This window comes from Microcebus murinus, chromosome 10, assembly GCF_040939455.1.
Source record: "Microcebus murinus isolate Inina chromosome 10, M.murinus_Inina_mat1.0, whole genome shotgun sequence".
Lineage (NCBI taxonomy): Eukaryota > Metazoa > Chordata > Mammalia > Primates > Cheirogaleidae > Microcebus > Microcebus murinus.
Window position 1 is genome coordinate 46093151 of NC_134113.1, and position 18868 is coordinate 46112018.

Here is an 18868-nt window from a genome sequence, read left to right on the forward strand (position 1 = left end):
GAAATGTTCAGTCACTTTAATAAAGCTTAAAATTATAATTCCATTTTTAAAATCTATGAAATTGGCAAATATTAAAAAAAATAGACAATAGTAATAGGGAAGGACCAAATGGGCACTTGCATATATCACTAGTAAGGACTGTAAATTGGGATGACCTTTGGTAAAAAAAAAAAATTATCCAAAGCTTGGAAGGCAAAAATTATGATTGTGTAGCCTTTGTTTTTATGCTAGGGCATTGCCTAACAAGCCCACCCAAGGGTCAATTGACCCCAGGTGAATTGAACCTTGACTTGTTAGTTATTTACAACTGTAAATTTAGATGTTAACTTCTAGAAAATTGGTAAGATGCTAATACTTTTGTCCAATAGAGATATAATTTTTGTCTTTCACTGATGAAAATGATTTCTGCTCTGTAAGAAGATAGCACCAAAAATTATGGTTTATGATCTGTAGGACATTAATCAGGTTTATGTCTAATAGCAATCATTTAGGATGATTGCAGTATTCTCTTTTTTTCCTACATTGATATATATGTACATAATTTCTTATATTTTTCTCTGAACCAGATTTGTTACCCTGATGATTTCCTCATTAATGAGTTAAAATAAAAACTTGACCTGTGTTTGCTCTGTATTTGTATGAGACTATTTTTTAACATTTTGAAAATTATATGCATGAGATTTTTATAGGTGTATAATTTGGCCAAATATCTTAAGTCTTAAAAATGTATATGCTTTTCTTACCTAGCAATTGCATGTCTAAGAACTGATCCTAAGGAGATAAGGATATGCTCAAAGATTTAGCTCTAAGAATGTTTATGGATATGCTATGTAGTAAAATATCAGAAACAAGCGTGCAACATTAGGGGATTGGTTAATACCGCTGTGTGTTTTAAGAATGGTTGTTTCTGGGTTCATAAAATTTGTAGATTTTTAAATTTTCTTTAATCTTGTTCATATTTCCTTTTGACACTTTTGAAAAAAAAGAAAAAAGAAAGCTTGAAAGTCACAAAGTCTAGCTATCCTGTTCTTCCATTCTTGTTGACATCTGTTGAGGTATTTAGCCCTTGACTATAGTTTTTCCCTCTGTTCCAATTCCTCCTATCTCAGGAACTTCAGAGTCCTTAAGCAAGATCAATCAAATACCCTGGGTTTTCAATTCCTTAATATCCCATTTCCAGTGACTTTTACTTCCTCCGCTTCACTTTCGTAATTTACTCAAAAGACATTTTAGATCTTGTCTTCATTCAGAATTGTTCAACTCTAATGCTTGTGTGCTTTTTGTTTTGCTTTGCTTTTAGATCAAAATGCCTTTATTGTTTTTCTGATTAAATTTTTTTGTTTTAAAATTTATTGTTTTTCTGATATTGTTTTTCTGATAGTGCATGTTTATCAAAAAAAATTTCAGAAAATACAAAAAGATTAAAAAAGAAAATGAAAACATTGCAACTCAGGAATTGCTGCTCAGCATGTTTGTAACCTTTGAAACATTTTGCTAGGAATGGTTTTATTGTTTGTTTGCTTTACCTAAACAGGATCCTACTATTCATTTTATTTTTATTTTCTGCTTTTGCCACTGAACAATTTATCTTTGCAAATCAATAAATGCAGACCTTCATCAGTAGTATTGTGGCTGAAAAATAATTAATTGTACAGCTATAACATTCTTTACCTAACCCAGGCTGTCTCAACCTCAGCATTATTGACACTTTGGGCTGGATAATTCTTTGTTGTGGGAGGCTATGCTGTGCATTGTAGCTTGTTTAATAGGCTCCCTGTCCTCTGAATCAGCACTAGATGCTAGTAGCACCCTCCTCTACCCATGACAATCAAAAATGTCTTCGGATATTGCCAAGCGTCTTGTTTGGTCAATAATGTCCCCAGTTGAGAACCACTGATCTAACCAGTCTGCTATTGTTTGACATTTAGGTTTTATCTTCTTTGTCACAATGTAAAGCAGCGGCACTTATGAAGCTCCTAACATACATAAACGCAGCATATCTTCAAATAACTTCTACAGCATAAATTCCTAGTAAGGAATAGCACATTTAAAATCTTGATGTTTATTCCTAGATTGCCCTCCAGAAAGGTTGTATCAATTTATAGTACTATTGAAACAGCGTAAATGCCATTTTCTCAGATCCTGTCCACTGCCAAGTATTGTCAATCTTTTTATCCTTCTTAATGATAAGCAAGCAAAATATTACTTTATCCTTTTAATTTGTAATTCTTTGCTTACCAGGTTAGTAATCTTCACTATGTTTACTGGACATTTGTGTTACTGCTTTTATGAACTGCCTATTAATGCCCTTTGTCCATTGTTGATTTTGTAAGAGCTATTAACTATTTCTTCCAATTTGTTATTTTTCTTGTAACCTTTCTGTTGGCTTTTCCTGTACAGAGACATACATTCTTATGTTTTCAAATTATCAGCCTTTTTATTATGGTTTTACCTTTAATGGTGTCATGTTTAGAAAGATTACCTCTGAAATCTTAAACTTTGACTCTATTAGTATTTGACTCTATTAGGCTAATATTTTATTTTTCTATCTTTCATATTCTGACACTGAACTGTTTTGCCCTCTGGAGCAGTGCATCTCAAATATAGAAGTACATATACATCATCTAGAAATCTTATTAAAATCCATGTTCTGAATCAGCAGCTTGGAGCGGGACAAGATATTCTGCATTTCCTGTAAGCTCCCAGGTGATGTCACTGCTGTCCCTGGACCATACTTTTGAGTTGCTATGTCCTAAACCTTCAGACCTCAATCCTCTGTACTCCCTCCCTCCATTCTCTGATTAGCTCTTTCCTGAATTTGCTTCCCTTCCTACCTAGTGTGAGCCCCAAGGGCAGCAATTTCAACTATATCTCACCCCTTTATTTTTCTGGAATAATAGTCCTGACAATCTCCATCCTAGTATTGATGAAGCCACCATTTTTTCCAGTCTCCAGCCACAGCACCACTATAGGATATCATACTGCCTCCACTTACTTCTATTACAAATATGTGATTTTTTTTTTGTTTTGAGATAAGGTCTTGCTCTGTTGCCCCAGCTAGAGCGCAGTGGCATCATCATAGCTCACTGCAACCTCAAAATTCTGGGCTCAAGCCATCCTCCTGCCTCAGCTTTCCAAGTAGCTAGGATTACAGGCATGCACCATGATGCCCAGCTAATTTTTCTTTCTTTCTTTCTTTTTTCTTTCTTCTTTTTTTTTGTTTTTTGTTTTTGTTGTTGTTGTTGTTGAGACAGGATCTCACTATGTTGCTCAGACTGGTCTGGAACTCCTGGCCTAAAGCAATCCCCCCAGCTGGGCCTCCCAAAGTGCTGGGATTACATGTGTGTCCACGAGGCTTCAAATGTGGGATTTTTAAAGTAGATCAGCAATCCTTCATTTGTTCTTAGTTCCCTTTTCCATTCCTTAGTTACTTTGCCTAAATTTAAATAATCTCAAATCCTAGTCCCTCTCTCTCAGACCTCTTAGTCAATGAAACAATGGAAAGAGAACTTCTTTAAGCCATCTAGTGGAAATCACATGTACCATGGTAACTGCTACACACTTAAAAATAAATATCCACTCAAAAACCCAATGTCATATTGAGATTTTCCAACTCTTAGAAAATTCTCCTGTCAGACTTATTCTTACAATGTGCCTGCCAACCTTATTTAGGTAGGTGCAACTGAGACTTCCATTTTACAGACCAGGAAACCAAGGCACAGGGAGTTGACAGCCCCCAGTGTCAGAGGAGGGATTGGCCCCCATGTCATGATAATTTGTATTCTCAACTCTTGAAGGTACATGAGATTTACTCAACGCCCTTTAAAAAATATCTTTTCTTGGGCTTCAACAAGAGAAATTCTGTTCAATTAGTCTGGAGTGAGGCCCTTGCATCAGTATTTTTAATCTGTTAAAGAGGAATGTTACCTCAAATCAGTGGTTTTCAAACTTTTTGTATTAACCAGGCCCATACACGGGCCCTCATTACTCTGACAGAGCTCCTCAAATCCAGGGGATAGAGTGTGTGGGTGTGCGTGTCTCTTAGAGACGGGTGGCCCGCGCCACAAACCACCTCTCAAGTTTAAGTGAAGCTTTTGTTCTCGCTTGTGCAAACACAGACCATCTCATCGTCCCAGAAAGCAGCTTTTTAGGAAGAGAGAACTGAAATTGGCCCAGGGAACACAGGTGGAGGAAGCATGGGATTTACAACAGTGATCTGCTTTCTTCCACGTGACTGCCAGTTTTAAATTCAACTCAGATTTAGTCAAATCCCACCCACCACATAAATTTGTCGGAAAATTTCCTGGACTCCACACTTGATAGCATTTGAAACTTACACACACACACACACACACACACACACACACACACACGTTCTTCTTCCGTAAAGCCCACGCGACTGCAGAGTGGGAGAGCTGGGCAGCCGGGCACGGCTGGGAGCGCAGCTCGCAGGGGCCCGCGCGGGGCTCAGGGTGCGTCCCCGGCTCCAGGTGGGCCCCGGCACCGCCAACTGCGGGAAACCCGCCGAGCCCCTAAACGCCTCCAAAGTGGCCGCAGCCGGCGACAGCGAGTGCCCCCCGGCGGAGCGCCCTCGGGCGTGCCCTGGGCGCAGCTGTGGCCAAGGAGAGGACGCACTTCCAACCGGGGGCGCCGGCAAAGGCTCCGCGGCTCCCCGCCGCCCGCCCGCACCAGCGCCGCGCCCCGAAAGTCCGCGCGCCGCGGGCGCAGCCGGCCCAGGTGCGACGGCGCTGAGGCCCCGCCCAGGAGGGCCCCGCGGCGCGCGAGTGGGCCGGCGGGGCGTGCGGGGCGGGGCGGGGCCCGGGCGCGCCCGCCCCCTGACCGGGCTATAACTCCGGCCCCGCAGGGCGGCCGCGGGCCGGCGGGTGCGCGCCTGGGCCCTGGTGAGGCTGGGCGCGCGGGCCGGGCGCCACTGCTGCGGCTGCCCGGCGGCGGGCGGCGGAGGCGCAGGGGGAAGGAGGAGGAAGAGGAGGAGGAGAGGGAGGGGGCGGCGGCGGCTGGCGGAAGGGACCGAGGCTGCCCGTGCCTTGCTAGACCCCGAAGAGGTCGCTCCCAACTCTTGCCTCCTTAGGAAGCAGGGAGCAGCGTTAGCGTCAGGACACCCTGGGACTAAAGTGCTGAGCCGGAGCTAGTAATGCCCTCGCCTCCTTCGTCTGTTCTCAGCTTTATTATTATTTTTATTTATCTCTAGAACATGGACTTCCCGTGCCTCCGGCTAGGGCTGCTGCTGCCTCTGGTAGCCGCGCTGGATTTCAGCTACCACCACCAGGAAAGGATGGAAGAGTTTTTGAAGACCGTTGCCCAAAGCTACAGTTCTATCACTCACTTACACAGTATTGGGAAGTCTGTGGAAGGTAGGGTCCGTCTGCTGCGCACGTGCCCACGCCCTCCGTCGCCCCTTTCATTCATTAAGTATGCCGCAGCTTCATGTCCCCGTCCATGAAGCTACACTGAGGGTCACCAGACGGGCAAAACAAATCGTACCTGGCGTGTTCTGCTTTTATGTGTTTTGCTTTATTTGTTTTGTGGGAGGAATGGTAGGAAGAACTGAATTTTGCTGAGCTTCTCCATTGTAATTCAGTGTCACTAATCTTTTGCATTATTGGAGTTCTGTCTTTTTGGATCTTTCAGTTATTGGTTATCTGGGATGTATTTTAGTTCCTTCTCAAGATTAATTCCCAAAGAAGGCTGTTTATCCATCTCAGTTTACCTTTTTGTTGGCTTCTTTAAATATGACTTGGATTGTTAGTATCATTTCTTCAAGTCTCTTTTAAACTAAAATAGTGCAGTTTTGTAGGTAAGATTTCTATGCCATGTATATTTAGCCCTATGGCTTAAAGTTATGAAAAGCTATCATTTCTACAAATTTCTTTCAATTTTAAATAGTACAGTTCCGTTAGTAAGATTTGTGCCATGTGTAATTAGCCCAGTGGCTTAAAGTTCTGTGAAAAAGTGTCTCTATGATTAAAGGTTGTACATAAAATGTATCCATTTGAAGAAGACAATTCCTAGATAATATGTTAGCCATGGTTGATACTCTTTCTAGCATTTTCATGTTTATCATTTATAATTATTGTTTTAATTTAGAAACTATGTATATTTTGTTCAAGATCACACAGATGTAAACTTTATAGCCAGGATTGGCACCCAGATCATTTGGATAAGGCAAATGATGTTATCAAATTATTTCTTAATCCTATTTTATTATATTGATACCCTCAAGTGGTTACCAGTAAACTTAAGGCTTAAATTGAAAGTTTCATAAAGTTTATGTAATTTGGATCTCAACTCTTTGTAGAGTGTGTTCAAACTCTACCTGGATTTTAGCTCTGAGCTTTTGAGTCAATTAGGAGTGTCATAATTACCATATTCTTAAGTAATCATTTTTCAAAAAAATTAAGGTCACAGTTTTTATATTAAAGAAAAAGTATTACATAAATATACTGATGTGCAACGCAAAATAAAAGTCCTAGGCTGTGTGTAACAGTACCTTTGTTTTTAAACAACATTGCCAAATAGTTGGTGCCTGAATTACTCTGTATTGCTCTGTAATCCAAAATTATAGAGGGTGGATGTGTGAGAAATCATATCTTGAATCAGTATATGTATTCAACCTTTTGAAATCCTTCCCCCCTAGGGCTAGAGTAGAGCAATTAAAAAAGATCTAAGAATACTAATTATATTAATAAAGGAAATATAGAACACAACTAGCTTGAGTTATTGTTCAGTCATCATTTAAACCACTAGATGATGAGTATGTTGTTACTTTTAAGTACTAAATGATTTTGTGAGTTTTTATGTTTTCCAAAAACAAAGTCCTTGTGAAAGACAGTTGGGGACTCTCGTTTCTAATGTGAATCAGCTATTCTGATCTATCCTGCATGAAATCAAACCACAGTAACAGTGAAAGCCAGTAGGCTTAATTTTTTTTTTTTTACCTTGTGTGCACTCTTGTGGTTAAAGTACTGAAGGGTTATCATGTGAAAATAAAATCTGACACTAGCAGTCAAACATTTGTGTTGAGTATGTTGCTCTGAATAATTACTCAGATTAAGAAAAATCCCAAATCTGCCATTAGGTTCCAAGTGGTAGGTTAAACTATACACAAGTAACTGGGAGTCACTTGCAAAAGTGTCCCTGCATATTAGCGTGATAATTAAAAGATGGTGCTCCTTTGTGAAGTACTAGATAGGCAATTTTCCCTAGCCATTCTGCCCTCTGGTGTAGGATAAGTTTGCTTAGCAAACAGGATGTATGTGCTAGTCATTTATTTATATTATATGTATTAACATGGGCAACCTTACCCAGAGGGAAAGTAATGTTCCTACCCAGCCAAATATGTTTTTAGTTTCTGTAAATGTATATCACATATATTTTTGTTGTTGAAATAATGGGTTATATTCTGCTTTTTTTTCCATTTCACATCATTTCATTAAATATTTCCATGAATTTACAAAGTCTACAGATGTGAATTAGTTGCTGTATAGTATTTTATTCTATTGATTATGTGAATTTCCTTACTTATTCACCTCTTTGTGTAGTTTCTGATTAATTCTGTTGTAAACACTGATGCTATGAAACCATTGATACATGCTGTGATAATTACCTTCTATTGTTATTAGTGTTTTTTAAACATTTGATTATGAAATTTTTTTTTTTGAAACTGACATAAAATTTGAGTGTGCATATACCCTTTTATCTAGATTTAGCCATGGTATACTGATCATATTTCAGTTGACCCTTTTTAAGGAAACCCCACTAATAGTGACATAGTAAAGAAAATCTTAGGTCAAACAAGAAAAATAACTCAACAAAAGGACTGATGACTGAGTTCAGAAAAATCAGAACGGGTATAGTGTTTATCGGTTCATTCATTGATTCATTCATTCTTCCATTCAGTTAAGGGAACACCTCCCTTTTTTGCTATTAACCCCTTTGTCTGGTGGGATGCCTGGAACATAATCAAGAATCTAAATCTGTTTATTTAATGGATTGAATATTTGCCGAGCAAGATCCATGGGAGGCAAGCAAATGTGTATGCTGTTTGTTCCCTGCCATTAGATATCCCACTTTCAAATACTAATGTATTTATTGTGGATTTCTCAGTTTAGGCTTTCCATATCCACCCCCAAATTAGTTTAGGACCATTTTATTCTTTGTGTTGAGGTCTCACTTTCAGTAGATCGCAATGAGGGAGCTGTTCTGCCATACACAAAACCCTAAGTACTATTTTAAACGAGATTTTCTCCCATCTCTGTTTTAAGATGTCCTGCCTTCTGTTAAGTCTAATGTTTACTGTACCTCAATAAGGAAGGTGGGAAAGGGGTAGATATTAGCAATCTCTGTTATCAAGTACTTTCCATATATTAGGTATTTTAATACATTATTTTAATCTCAACAACTCAAAGTAGGTGTTATCCTCATCTACAGAACAGGTCCAATGAGGCACAGAAAGGTTAATTAAGCCATCGAAATCACATAGCTAATAAATGTTAGAGGGAAGACTCAAACGCACATCTGCCTGTCTCCCAAGCACATCTCTTTTCTTGTTAAAAAAGGCAGCTTGGCACAGGTGGAGATGCTTACTTGGAGGTGGAGGTTGTTAGTGGAGGCTTTTAGAGTAATGGTTTGGGCACATTTGATCTGAAAGTATAGCTTCTGCCAAGGATCCAGAGCTGTGCTGTCCAATACAGCAGCCATTGGCCACTTGGCAACTGAGCAGTTCAAATGTGATTAAACTGAGATGTGCTACAAGTGACTTTGAAGACCTAATACAAAAAAGTAAAGTATTTCATTAATAATGATTTCATATTAATCACATGTTTAGTATTTTAGATGTATTGGTATATAAGAAATATTCTAAAAGTTAATTTCACCTGTTTCTTTTTACTTTTGTTAATATGCTACTAGAACATTTAAAATTATACATATGACTTGCGTTATAATTTGATTGGGCTATGCTGCTCTACAGAGCAATTTGTTATTACTAATTTTTTTTTTAGTACAAAAGGAATCTGAGTTCATTTAGAAAATTTGGGAGATACAACAAAGCACCAAAACGAAAATTAAAATCTCACCATCCAAAGGAAAAATTTAGTAGATTGGAATCATACTCTGCCCTGTTTTGGGGCCTTTTTACCCTCTTTGAGCCAAATGTCCTGTTTAGTTTGTCCATGCAAGCATGTTATTTCTAAAACTTGATTTTTAATCCCTGCTTTGTGTCCTATCAATGGGCATATGATTGTTTATTTAACTTATACCCCACTGATGGATATTGAGTGTGTTTCTAAACTTTCCTGTTATGAGCAATGCTGTAGTGAATATCCTCTTAACTGACACAGCAAAAGTTGTCTGAGCACAGGCTTTGCAACCATGGTGCCCAAGTTCAAATTCCAGATTCTCAGTTTTGTAGCTTTGTGACCGTGGGTCTTTAGAGCAATACCTGACACAGTAAGTGCTACATCAGAGCTGGTATTACTATTATTATTATGGATATATACCCAAAAAGGAAATTACTGAGTCTAAAGTAGTTTTAAGCAATTGACACATATAACTAAATTGACTTCTAAAAAGATCATATTGATTTATAATCTCTTGAGAAACATATATTAAGAAAAATAAAAAAACCTCTTCTAAAACTTATATCAGTCATAAATCAATACTGTCATTAGTGATTTAAAAAATTACTATAATATATATTTCTCATTGTTATGTTTAAAGTGTAAGGGAGAATTTATTTCTCATGCTTCTTTCTCCAAAAACTCTGACATCCACATATTCATTCAACAGATATTTATTGGCTTCCTCTGCCAGAAGTCTTCTTCATACCATTTTAGATGTTCAGAAATGTCCCTGGCATTGGCTTAGAGGGGTGGGGAACCTGCGGCCTTGGGGCCACATGTGGCCTTCTGGATCCTTGAGTGTGGCCTTTTGACTGAATCTAAACTTCATATAACAAATCCTTTTAAGAAAGGGGTTTATTCTGTGAGATATTTTTTCTGTGAAGCTTGGATTCTGTTGAGGTGCCGTACTTGGGGATCTGGAGGGCCACAGGTGGCCTTGAGGCCAAGATTCTTGCCCCTAAGAGGCACGTTCTGTGTTCGTGTACACAGGTCTCTCATGATCACTTGCGCTTGACTGAGTAGATTTTAGCTGGTGATTTACCCTCAGAAAAGAGCATTGCATGTAAAATGTTGGCACAACACTTGGTTTTCCACCACATTCTGCTCATTTCCCAAATATACTCATAAAACCAGTTTGCTTGAGATCCGGTATAACATGCTCATTGTGATGCAAATATTGACATATGGAAGACTAAATATATAAAAAAAAGTAAAACCTAGGAATTTCAGCTGTAATATAATATACATGTTTATCATTTAAAGTTATATGGCTTTAGCAAGCCTCCCCGCCCACTCTTATTTTCCGAGGGGATAGGATCTTGCTCTGTTGCCTAGGCTGGAGTGCAGTGGCAGGATCACAGCTCACTGCAGCCTTGAACTCCTGGATTTAAGTAGTTCTCCTGCCTCAGCCTCACAGAGTGCTGGGATTATAGACGTGAGCCACTGCGCCCAGCCTTTTTTCTTATAAGGAAATGATTTCCATTTCCCCTATATATATATATATATATATATATATATTTTTTTTTTTTTTTGAGACAGAGTCCCCAGCCTTTTTTCTTATAAGGAAATGATTTCCATTTCCCCTATATATATATATATATTTTTTTTTTTTTTTTGAGACAGAGTCTCGCTTTGTTGGCCAGGCTTGAGTGAGTGCCGTGGCGTCAGCCTAGCTCACAGCTACCTCAGACTCCTGGGCTCAGCTCAAGCAATCCTCCTGCCTCAGCCTCCCGAGTAACTGGGACTACAGGCATGCACCACCATGCCCGGCTAATTTTTTCTATATATATTAGTTGGCCAATTAATTTCTTTCTATTTATAGTAGAGACAGGGTCTTGCTCTTGCTCAGGCTGGTTTCAAACTCCTGACCTCGAGCAATCCGTCCGCCTCGGCCTCCCAGAGAGCTAGGATTACAGGCGTGAGCCACCGCTCCCGGCCCCTATATTTTTAATATATTTTAAGATGAAATTGAGACAGAATATCCAAAAAGTAACACATACTTTTAATTTGCTTCTTATATCTAGTAACTATTTTTATTCCAAATCTCAACTGTATCTAAACAGTAATATTCTAGGTGTAAGTAACATTTGAACCTTTTTTTTTTAATTGAGACAAGGTCTTGCTCGGTCACCCAGACTGGAGTGCCGTAGCATAATCACAGCTCACTGCAACCTCCAACTCCTAGGTTCAGGCGATCCTCCCACCTTGGCCTTCCAGAATGCTGGGATTACACAGGTGTGAGCTACCTTGTCTGGCCCTGAAACTTTTAAAAATTAATGATGATAGCCAACATTAAGTGAATTTTACTGTTTGCCTGGGGCACTTTGCATATATGTCTCACTTAATCATCCTAACAATGATGTGAAATACCATTATTATCTCCCACTTTACATGTAAAGAATTGAGATTAAGTGAGTTGTTGAATGTTAGTAAGTGACACAGGATTTTTACTGGAACCAGTCTGTCCTGTGCCAAAGACTGAATCCTTAAGCCTCTTTTCTGTAGAGAAAAGTTTCTCTAGATACCTTTTTCTCTGTTCTTGTCCTCCCCACCACCCATCCCCCCTTGTCTCTGGCCCCTGTGACTCTGAAAGAGTGGACAGGAATCCTCTGTCATCCAAGAAAAGGCCTGTGTCAGATGCTCTTTATGTGCTAATTGATCTCCTGTGGAATTCCTCGATCCCCTTTTGGTATTCACAATGTCATCCAAAGCGATTTGAATTCCATCTTTTGGTGTAGAGTTAGATTTCTATTTTCCTATATGCCAAAGCTCTTTGATAATGAAGCAAAAGGAGAAGGCTGAGTTTGTGATTTGTACACTTATGTTGAGCTGGAAATAGGGGTTCTCATTAAAGACAGTACTGCCCCGAGGGAGAATTTTAGAAAAGTGAGGGGGAGGTGTAAAGCCTAACTTGTAAGTTTTGGGGAAGGGGGAGAGTTTCTCTCCTGATACCCCCTGCCAGCAATGCACAGCATAGTCATACATAGTAAAAATTTGTCCCCCACAATTTTCTAATGTCCTCCATCAGTGAAAGACCAGATTACGATGATCTGAACCTGAAACCAAACTGTTTGATGTGCAAATACAAAATGCTTTTTTCCCATAGTTTTAGTATATATTAGTAAATACATTCCAGGAATGCAACTGTGTATAAACTAAGGGGAAATTGTATTTTGTTTTGCTCTCAACTTGATTGAGACATTTGACATTCAGAAAATCCTGACACCAGTGACCACAGAGCTGAATCAATGTGCATTTGGAATCTGTGTATTCAAGGAGACCCTCGAGTATAGATGTATACGCATGTGACTTCCTCATTTGTCTTTTAGTGGAGTCATGCCCAAGTTGTTATATACTGATACCATATTTTATGTAAATTGCTTTTTTATTTCTCCTTCATATAGGTTGAACATTATATTGAGCTTTTTGAAATTATGTATGTAAATGTATTGTTTTTTAAAGTAGGAGTTGCAAAATATTGAACATGATAAAAGAGGCATTATCTTATGAATTAAGAACTACTGGTTTAAAATCACAGACATAAAGAGCTGATAAGGACCCACTCAAGTTCATGTAGCCAGCATCCAAAAAGTGCTTAATTTTTGTCTTTAATCCATGATTATATATGTCTGTTGATAGCACTGTGCTAACAGCAGTATCTAGCGTTGAGATATGATAACTGCCATTAGTTCTGCTTCCTCTTTTCAGTTTGTATATTTAGAATGTTCCTTTCTCCTTCAGTACAAAGTAAGAAAGTAAGATAAAAAAATATTAAAGTGAAATTACAAAAAAAATGTTATATCAAATACCCATATGCATTTGGGTTAGAAGAAGGAGATTAAATCAAATCTAATCAAATCTTCCTGTCTATAGCTAGGCTTGGTGGCATGCATCTGTAGTCCCAGCTACTAAAAAGGCTGAGGCAGGAGGATAGCTTCAGCCAGGAGTTTGAGGCTAGCCTGAACAACATAGTGAGACCCCATCTTTTTTTAAAAAAAAAATACTGTCTAGTGATTTAAAACAATTGACATCCTTCCTAGCTCCCTAGCAATTATATATAATATGATACAGGAAGTAGTTTGCTAAGAGGTTAATAAGTCCTGATTCGTGTTAAAACAAAACAGACATATGTTTTACATTAAAAATATTTTCTCATCTCTATTTTATGAGGACTGCTTGCTGTATGTCAGGTGTGTAAATATACAAAGTTTCCATCCAGGAGCGGTGGCTCATGCCTGTAATCCCAGCATATTGGGAGGCTGAGGTGGGAGGATTGCTTGAGGCTAGGAGTTTGAGAGCAGTCTCATAGTGAGGCCATTTCTACAAAAAAAAAAATTAGCTGGCACTATATGGCATGTGCCTATCTATAGTCCTAGCTACTCGGGAGGCTAGGACAGGAGGATCACTTGAGCCCAGTGGTATGAGGCAACAGTGAGCTATGACTGCACCACTGCACTCCAGCCTGGGTGACAAAGCAAGACCCTATCTCTAAAAATAAATAAATAAATAATGTACAAATTTTCTGATCTGTGACCTTTCACATACATACCTTTGCCAACCTCAACTGGAGGGCTTAATCTCCACTGCACTTAAGAAAAAAAAAAAAAAAAAAAAAAAAGGCCACCAACTTCAAACAAATTGCCTTCAAACTGGCTTCACAGAGTTATCATGGACTTACCCAGAGTTGAAGATAACTGCTTTCATGATAGGGATACAAAGGCATTAATGATAGTGCTTACCTAGGCAAAGTCTTTACCCTATCACAGAGTTCAGTAGAAGAAGCCAATTAAGTAATCCTGTTTGTTTAAAGACCTTTCAATTAGTTGCTTATCCAGTTTTTACATTCCTCTGATGTAAATCTCCCTGTGGAAACTAGAACCACACTTAAATGATAACAATTAAAGTCGCCTGAACTGATAGTGCCCCAAACACAAAACTCAGCCTCCTTACCTACAGAATGCACAAGTAGATACATGCATATACTCAGGTGAAATTTAGCATAACATTATGTTTTTAGAGCAGGAATGGATGTTAGAGACCATTTGATCATTTATTTAGTTGATTGAAACTTAGTTCAAAATGTTACTTCCCCCAAGAAGCTTTTCTCCGTTTGCCTAGCCACGGTTAGAATCTTGCACTCCTCTTCCTAAGCATCTTCCAGTAGCTCTATGTACGTTGCACCTAGAGGCCAGTGACCAGGCTCTGATCAGCTTTGTATTCTCAGCCCTAATGTGTGCTCATTAAATGTGACACTCTAAGGGATAAACCTGAAGAGTGATTCCATGCTTATTATGTGAAACATATGAATGTAAATATATTATTATATAGCATATTGTTATAAAGTATATACAGTGTATATTTTAATGTATAATTTAAATAGTTACATTTATGGTATGTAACCTTATGTGTACACTTTTTATTTTCATTTTAATAGATTTGAGGGTACAAGTTGAATTCTGTTACATAGATATATTGTATAGTATTGAAGTCTAAGCTTTTAGTGTACTCATCAGCCAAATAGCATACATTGTATCCCATAGGTAATTTTTCATCTGTCACCCCCTTCCAATTTCCCCACTTTTGATTCTCCAGTGTTCATTATACCACTCTGTGTCTTTGTGTAGCCACAGTTTAGCTCCCACATGTAAGTGAGAACATGCGGCATATATTTTTCTGTCCCTGAGTTCCTTCACATCGAATAATAACCTCCAGTTCCCTCCAAGTTGCTGCAAAAAAACCATTATTTCATTCTTTCTTATCATTGAGTAGTACTCCATAGTATATAAATGTATACACCACATTTTCTTTATCCACACATCAGTTGATGGGCACTTAGGCTGATTACATATCTTTGCAATTGTGAATTGTGCTGCAATAAACATATGAGTGCAGGTATCTTTTGATATAATGATTTCTTGTCCTTTGAGTAAATGCCCAGTAGTAGGATTGTGGGCTTAGATGGTAGATGTACTTTTAGTTCTTTGAGAAATCTCTATAATGATCTCTATAGAGGTTATACTAATTTACATGCCCACAGAGTATAAATCTTCTTTTTTCACCGCATCTGTGCAAATGTATATTGTTTTTCGACTTTTTAATTATGGCCATTCTAATTGGAGTAAAATGGTATCTCAGTGTAGTTTTAACTTGCATTTCCCTGAAAATTAGAGATGTTGACCATTTTTTCATATGTTTAACCATTTGTATGTCTTCTTTTGAAAAATGCCTGTTCATGTCATTTGCCCAGTTCTTAATGGGGTTGTTTTTTTATTGCTGAGTTGTTTGAGCTCCTTATAGATTCTGGATATTAGTCCATTGTCAGACACATAGTTTGCAAATATCTTCTCCCATTCAATAGGTTGTCTCTGTACTCTTTTGATTATTTCTTTTGCTGTGCAGAAGCATTTTAGTTTAACTAAGTCTCGTTTGTCTATTTTTGTTTTTGTTACATTTGCTTTGAGGATCTTAGTCTTACATTCTTTGCCTAGACCAATGTCCAGAAGAGTTTGGTTTTTTTTGTTTTTGTTTTTTTTTTTTTGAGACAGAGTCTCGCTTTGTTGCCCAGGCTAGAGTGAGTGCCGTGGCGTCAGCCTAGCTCACAGCAACCTCAAACTCCTGGGCTCCAGTGATCCTTCTGCCTCAGCCTCCCGGGTAGCTGGGACTACAGGCATGCGCCACCATGCCCGGTTAATTTTTTCTATATATATATCAGTTGGCCAATTAATTTCTTTCTATTTATAGTAGAGACGGGGTCTCGCTCTTGCTCAGGCTGGTTTTGAACTCCTGACCTTGAGCAATCCGCCCGCCTCGGCCTCCCAAGAGCTAGGATTACAGGCGTGAGCCACAGCGCCCGGCCTCCAGAAGAGTTTTTCCTAGGTTTTCTTATCGGATTTTTTTGGTTTCAGGTTTTACATTGAAAGTTTTAATCCATCTTGAGTTAATTTTTATATATGCTGAGAGATAGGGATCTTGTTTCATTCTTCCTCATGTGGCCATCCAATTTTCCCAGCACCATTTATTGAAGGGTGTGTCCTTTTCCCAGTGTATGTTTTTATCTGCGTTGTCAAAGATCAGTTGATTGTAGGTATATGGTTTTATTTTGGGGTTCTCCATTCTGTTCCATTGATCTATATGTCTACTTTTATACTAGTAGACATGCTATTTTGGTTACCATAGCCTTGTAGTATAATTTGAAGTCAGATAATGTGATACCTCCAGTTTTGTTCTTTTTGATTAGGATTGCTTTGACTATTCAGACTCTTTTTTATGCTCCATATGAATTTTTAAATTATTTTTTCTAATTCTATGAAAATTGACATTAGTAGAGAACCCAGATATAAAACCATCCTCATATAGCCAACTAATCTTCAACAAAGCAGACAAAAACATACACTGGGGAAAAGGATCCTTATTCAATAAATGGTGCTGGGAAAACTGGATAGCCACATGTAGAAGATTGAAACAAGATCCACACCTTTCACCTCTCACAAAAATCAACACACTCTGGGTAACAGACTTGAACCTTAGGTGTGAAACTATTAGAATTCTAGAGGAAAATTTGGAAGTAGTCTTCTAGACATTGGCTTAGGCAAAGAATTTATGAAGAAGACCCCAAAGGCAATCACAACAGCAACAAAAATAAACAAATGGGACCTGATCAAATTAAAAAACTTCTGCACAGCCAAAGAAACTGTCAAGAGAGCAAACAGACAACCCACAGAATGGGAGAAAATTTTTGCAAGCTACACATCTGATAAAGGGCTGATAACTAGAATCTATTTAGAACTCAGGAAAATCAGCAAGAAAAAAATCAAACAACCCTATCAAAAAATGGGCAAAGGACATAAACAGAAACTTCTCAAAAGAAGACAGAATAATGGCCAACAAACATGAAAAAATGCTCAACATCTCTAATCATCAGGGAAATGCAAATCAAAACCACAATGAGATATCACTTAACTCCAGTGAGAATGGCCTTTATCAAAAAGTCCCCAAACAACAAATGCTGGCGTGGATGCGGAGAGAGAGGAACACTCCTACACTGCTGGTGGGACTGCAAACTAGTTCAACCTCTGTAGAAAGCAATATGGAGATACCTCAAAGCGATACAAGTAGATCTACCATTTGATCCAGCAATTCCACTACTGGGCATCTACCCAGAAGATCAAAATTCACTTTATGAAAAAGACACCTGCCCTTGAATATTTATAGCAGCACAATTCACAATTGCAAAGCTGTGGAAACAACCCAAGTGCCCATCAATTCATGAGTGGATTAATAAAATGTGGTATATGTATACCATGGAATACTACTCAGCTTTAAGAAACAATGGTGATATAGCACCTCTTGTATATTCTTGGATAGAGCTGAAACCCATTCTACTAAGTGAAGTATCTCAAGAATGGAAAAACCAGCACCACATGTACTCACCAGCAAATTGGTATTAATGGATCAACACCTAAGTGGACATATAGGAGTAACATTTAGCAGGTGTCGGGAGGATGGGAGGGGGGGAGGGTATGGGTATATACAACCACAATGAGTAAGATGTGCAACATTTGGGGGATGGACACGCTTGAAGCTCTTACCCGAGGGAGGAGGGGGGCATGGGCAATATATGTAACCTTAAGACTTGTACCCCCATAATACACTAAAATAAAAATAAAATAAAATTTCAGATGCAGCCACATTTCAAGCACTCCATGACCACAGAGGGTTGGTGGCTTCCCTCCTGTGGATAGCACAGACACAGAACATTCCCAACATCACAGAAAATTCTATGGGAAAGCACTGTCTTAAAGGATGCTTGTGTAAGAGAGTAATGTGGGTATTCTAAAGAAAGACATTATAGTCCCAAACAGTAGGATGAGTGGATTATTGACCTAGGTGTCCAGATTCACAACTACAGTAACTGGGTTTTGTTTCGGCATCCAGGAGAACCAAAGGCCAGAGCGGCTCACATCAGGTGCAATGGGCAGTTTCTGAGAGACTGCATTGTACATCAATATATTTTAACTGGAAATCCTAAGCCCTTCCCCCTGTATGTTGCTTCTTTCAGTACAGCTTTACAATTTTGTGTCATTCTAAGGTTATTCAGTCTCTCTGTAGTGCCAGCTCATAAAAAGAAAAAGATAATATAAATAATTTAAAAAGCACACACACACAAAAAATGACATTGGTATTTTGATAGGAAGTGCATTGAATCTGTAGATTACTTTGGGCTGTATGGTCATTTTAACAATGTTGAGTCTTCTGATCCATGAGCATGAGATATTTTTCCATTTGTGTCATGTATAATTTCTTTTCTTTTTTTAAAGATGTTAGCTTTTATTGTTTTTATTTGAGCATATTATGGGGGTACAAATGTTAAGGTTACATATATTGCCCATGTCCCCCCTCGAGTCAGAGCTTCAAGGGTGACCATCCCCAAACATTGCGCATCTCACTCATCATGTTTGTAGATACCCATCCCCTCCTCCCCCCTCCTACCTGCCTGACACCCGATAAATGTTGTTCTTATATCTCCACTTAGGTGTTGAATCTATAATTTCTTTGATAAGGGATTTGTATTTCTCCTTGTAGGGATGCCTCACTTCCTTGGTTAAATTTGTAGATATTTTATGTTTTTTCTATGTAGCTATTATAAATGGAATTGAGTTATTGATTTAATTCTCAGCTTGATCATTGTTGGTGTATAGAAATGCTATTCATTTTTATACATTTATTTT

General features: G+C 38.5%; 1 protein-coding gene across 2 annotated transcripts in view; it reads left to right on the plus strand.

Annotated features, from left to right (window-relative positions):
- The first annotated feature begins 4838 nt into the window (after positions 1-4838).
- CPM (carboxypeptidase M) overlaps positions 4839-18868 on the plus strand; it is an 80763-nt gene continuing 66733 nt past the window's right edge. The window contains exons 1-2 of one of the 2 annotated variants that reach the window (XM_076007176.1): positions 4839-4901; positions 5210-5372. In XM_076007176.1, the coding sequence (XP_075863291.1) occupies positions 5213-5372 (160 nt within the window). In that variant the 5' untranslated portion in view covers positions 4839-4901; positions 5210-5212. The remainder of the gene's footprint in view (positions 4902-5209; positions 5373-18868) is intronic. The other variant, XM_076007177.1, reaches the window with a different exon arrangement.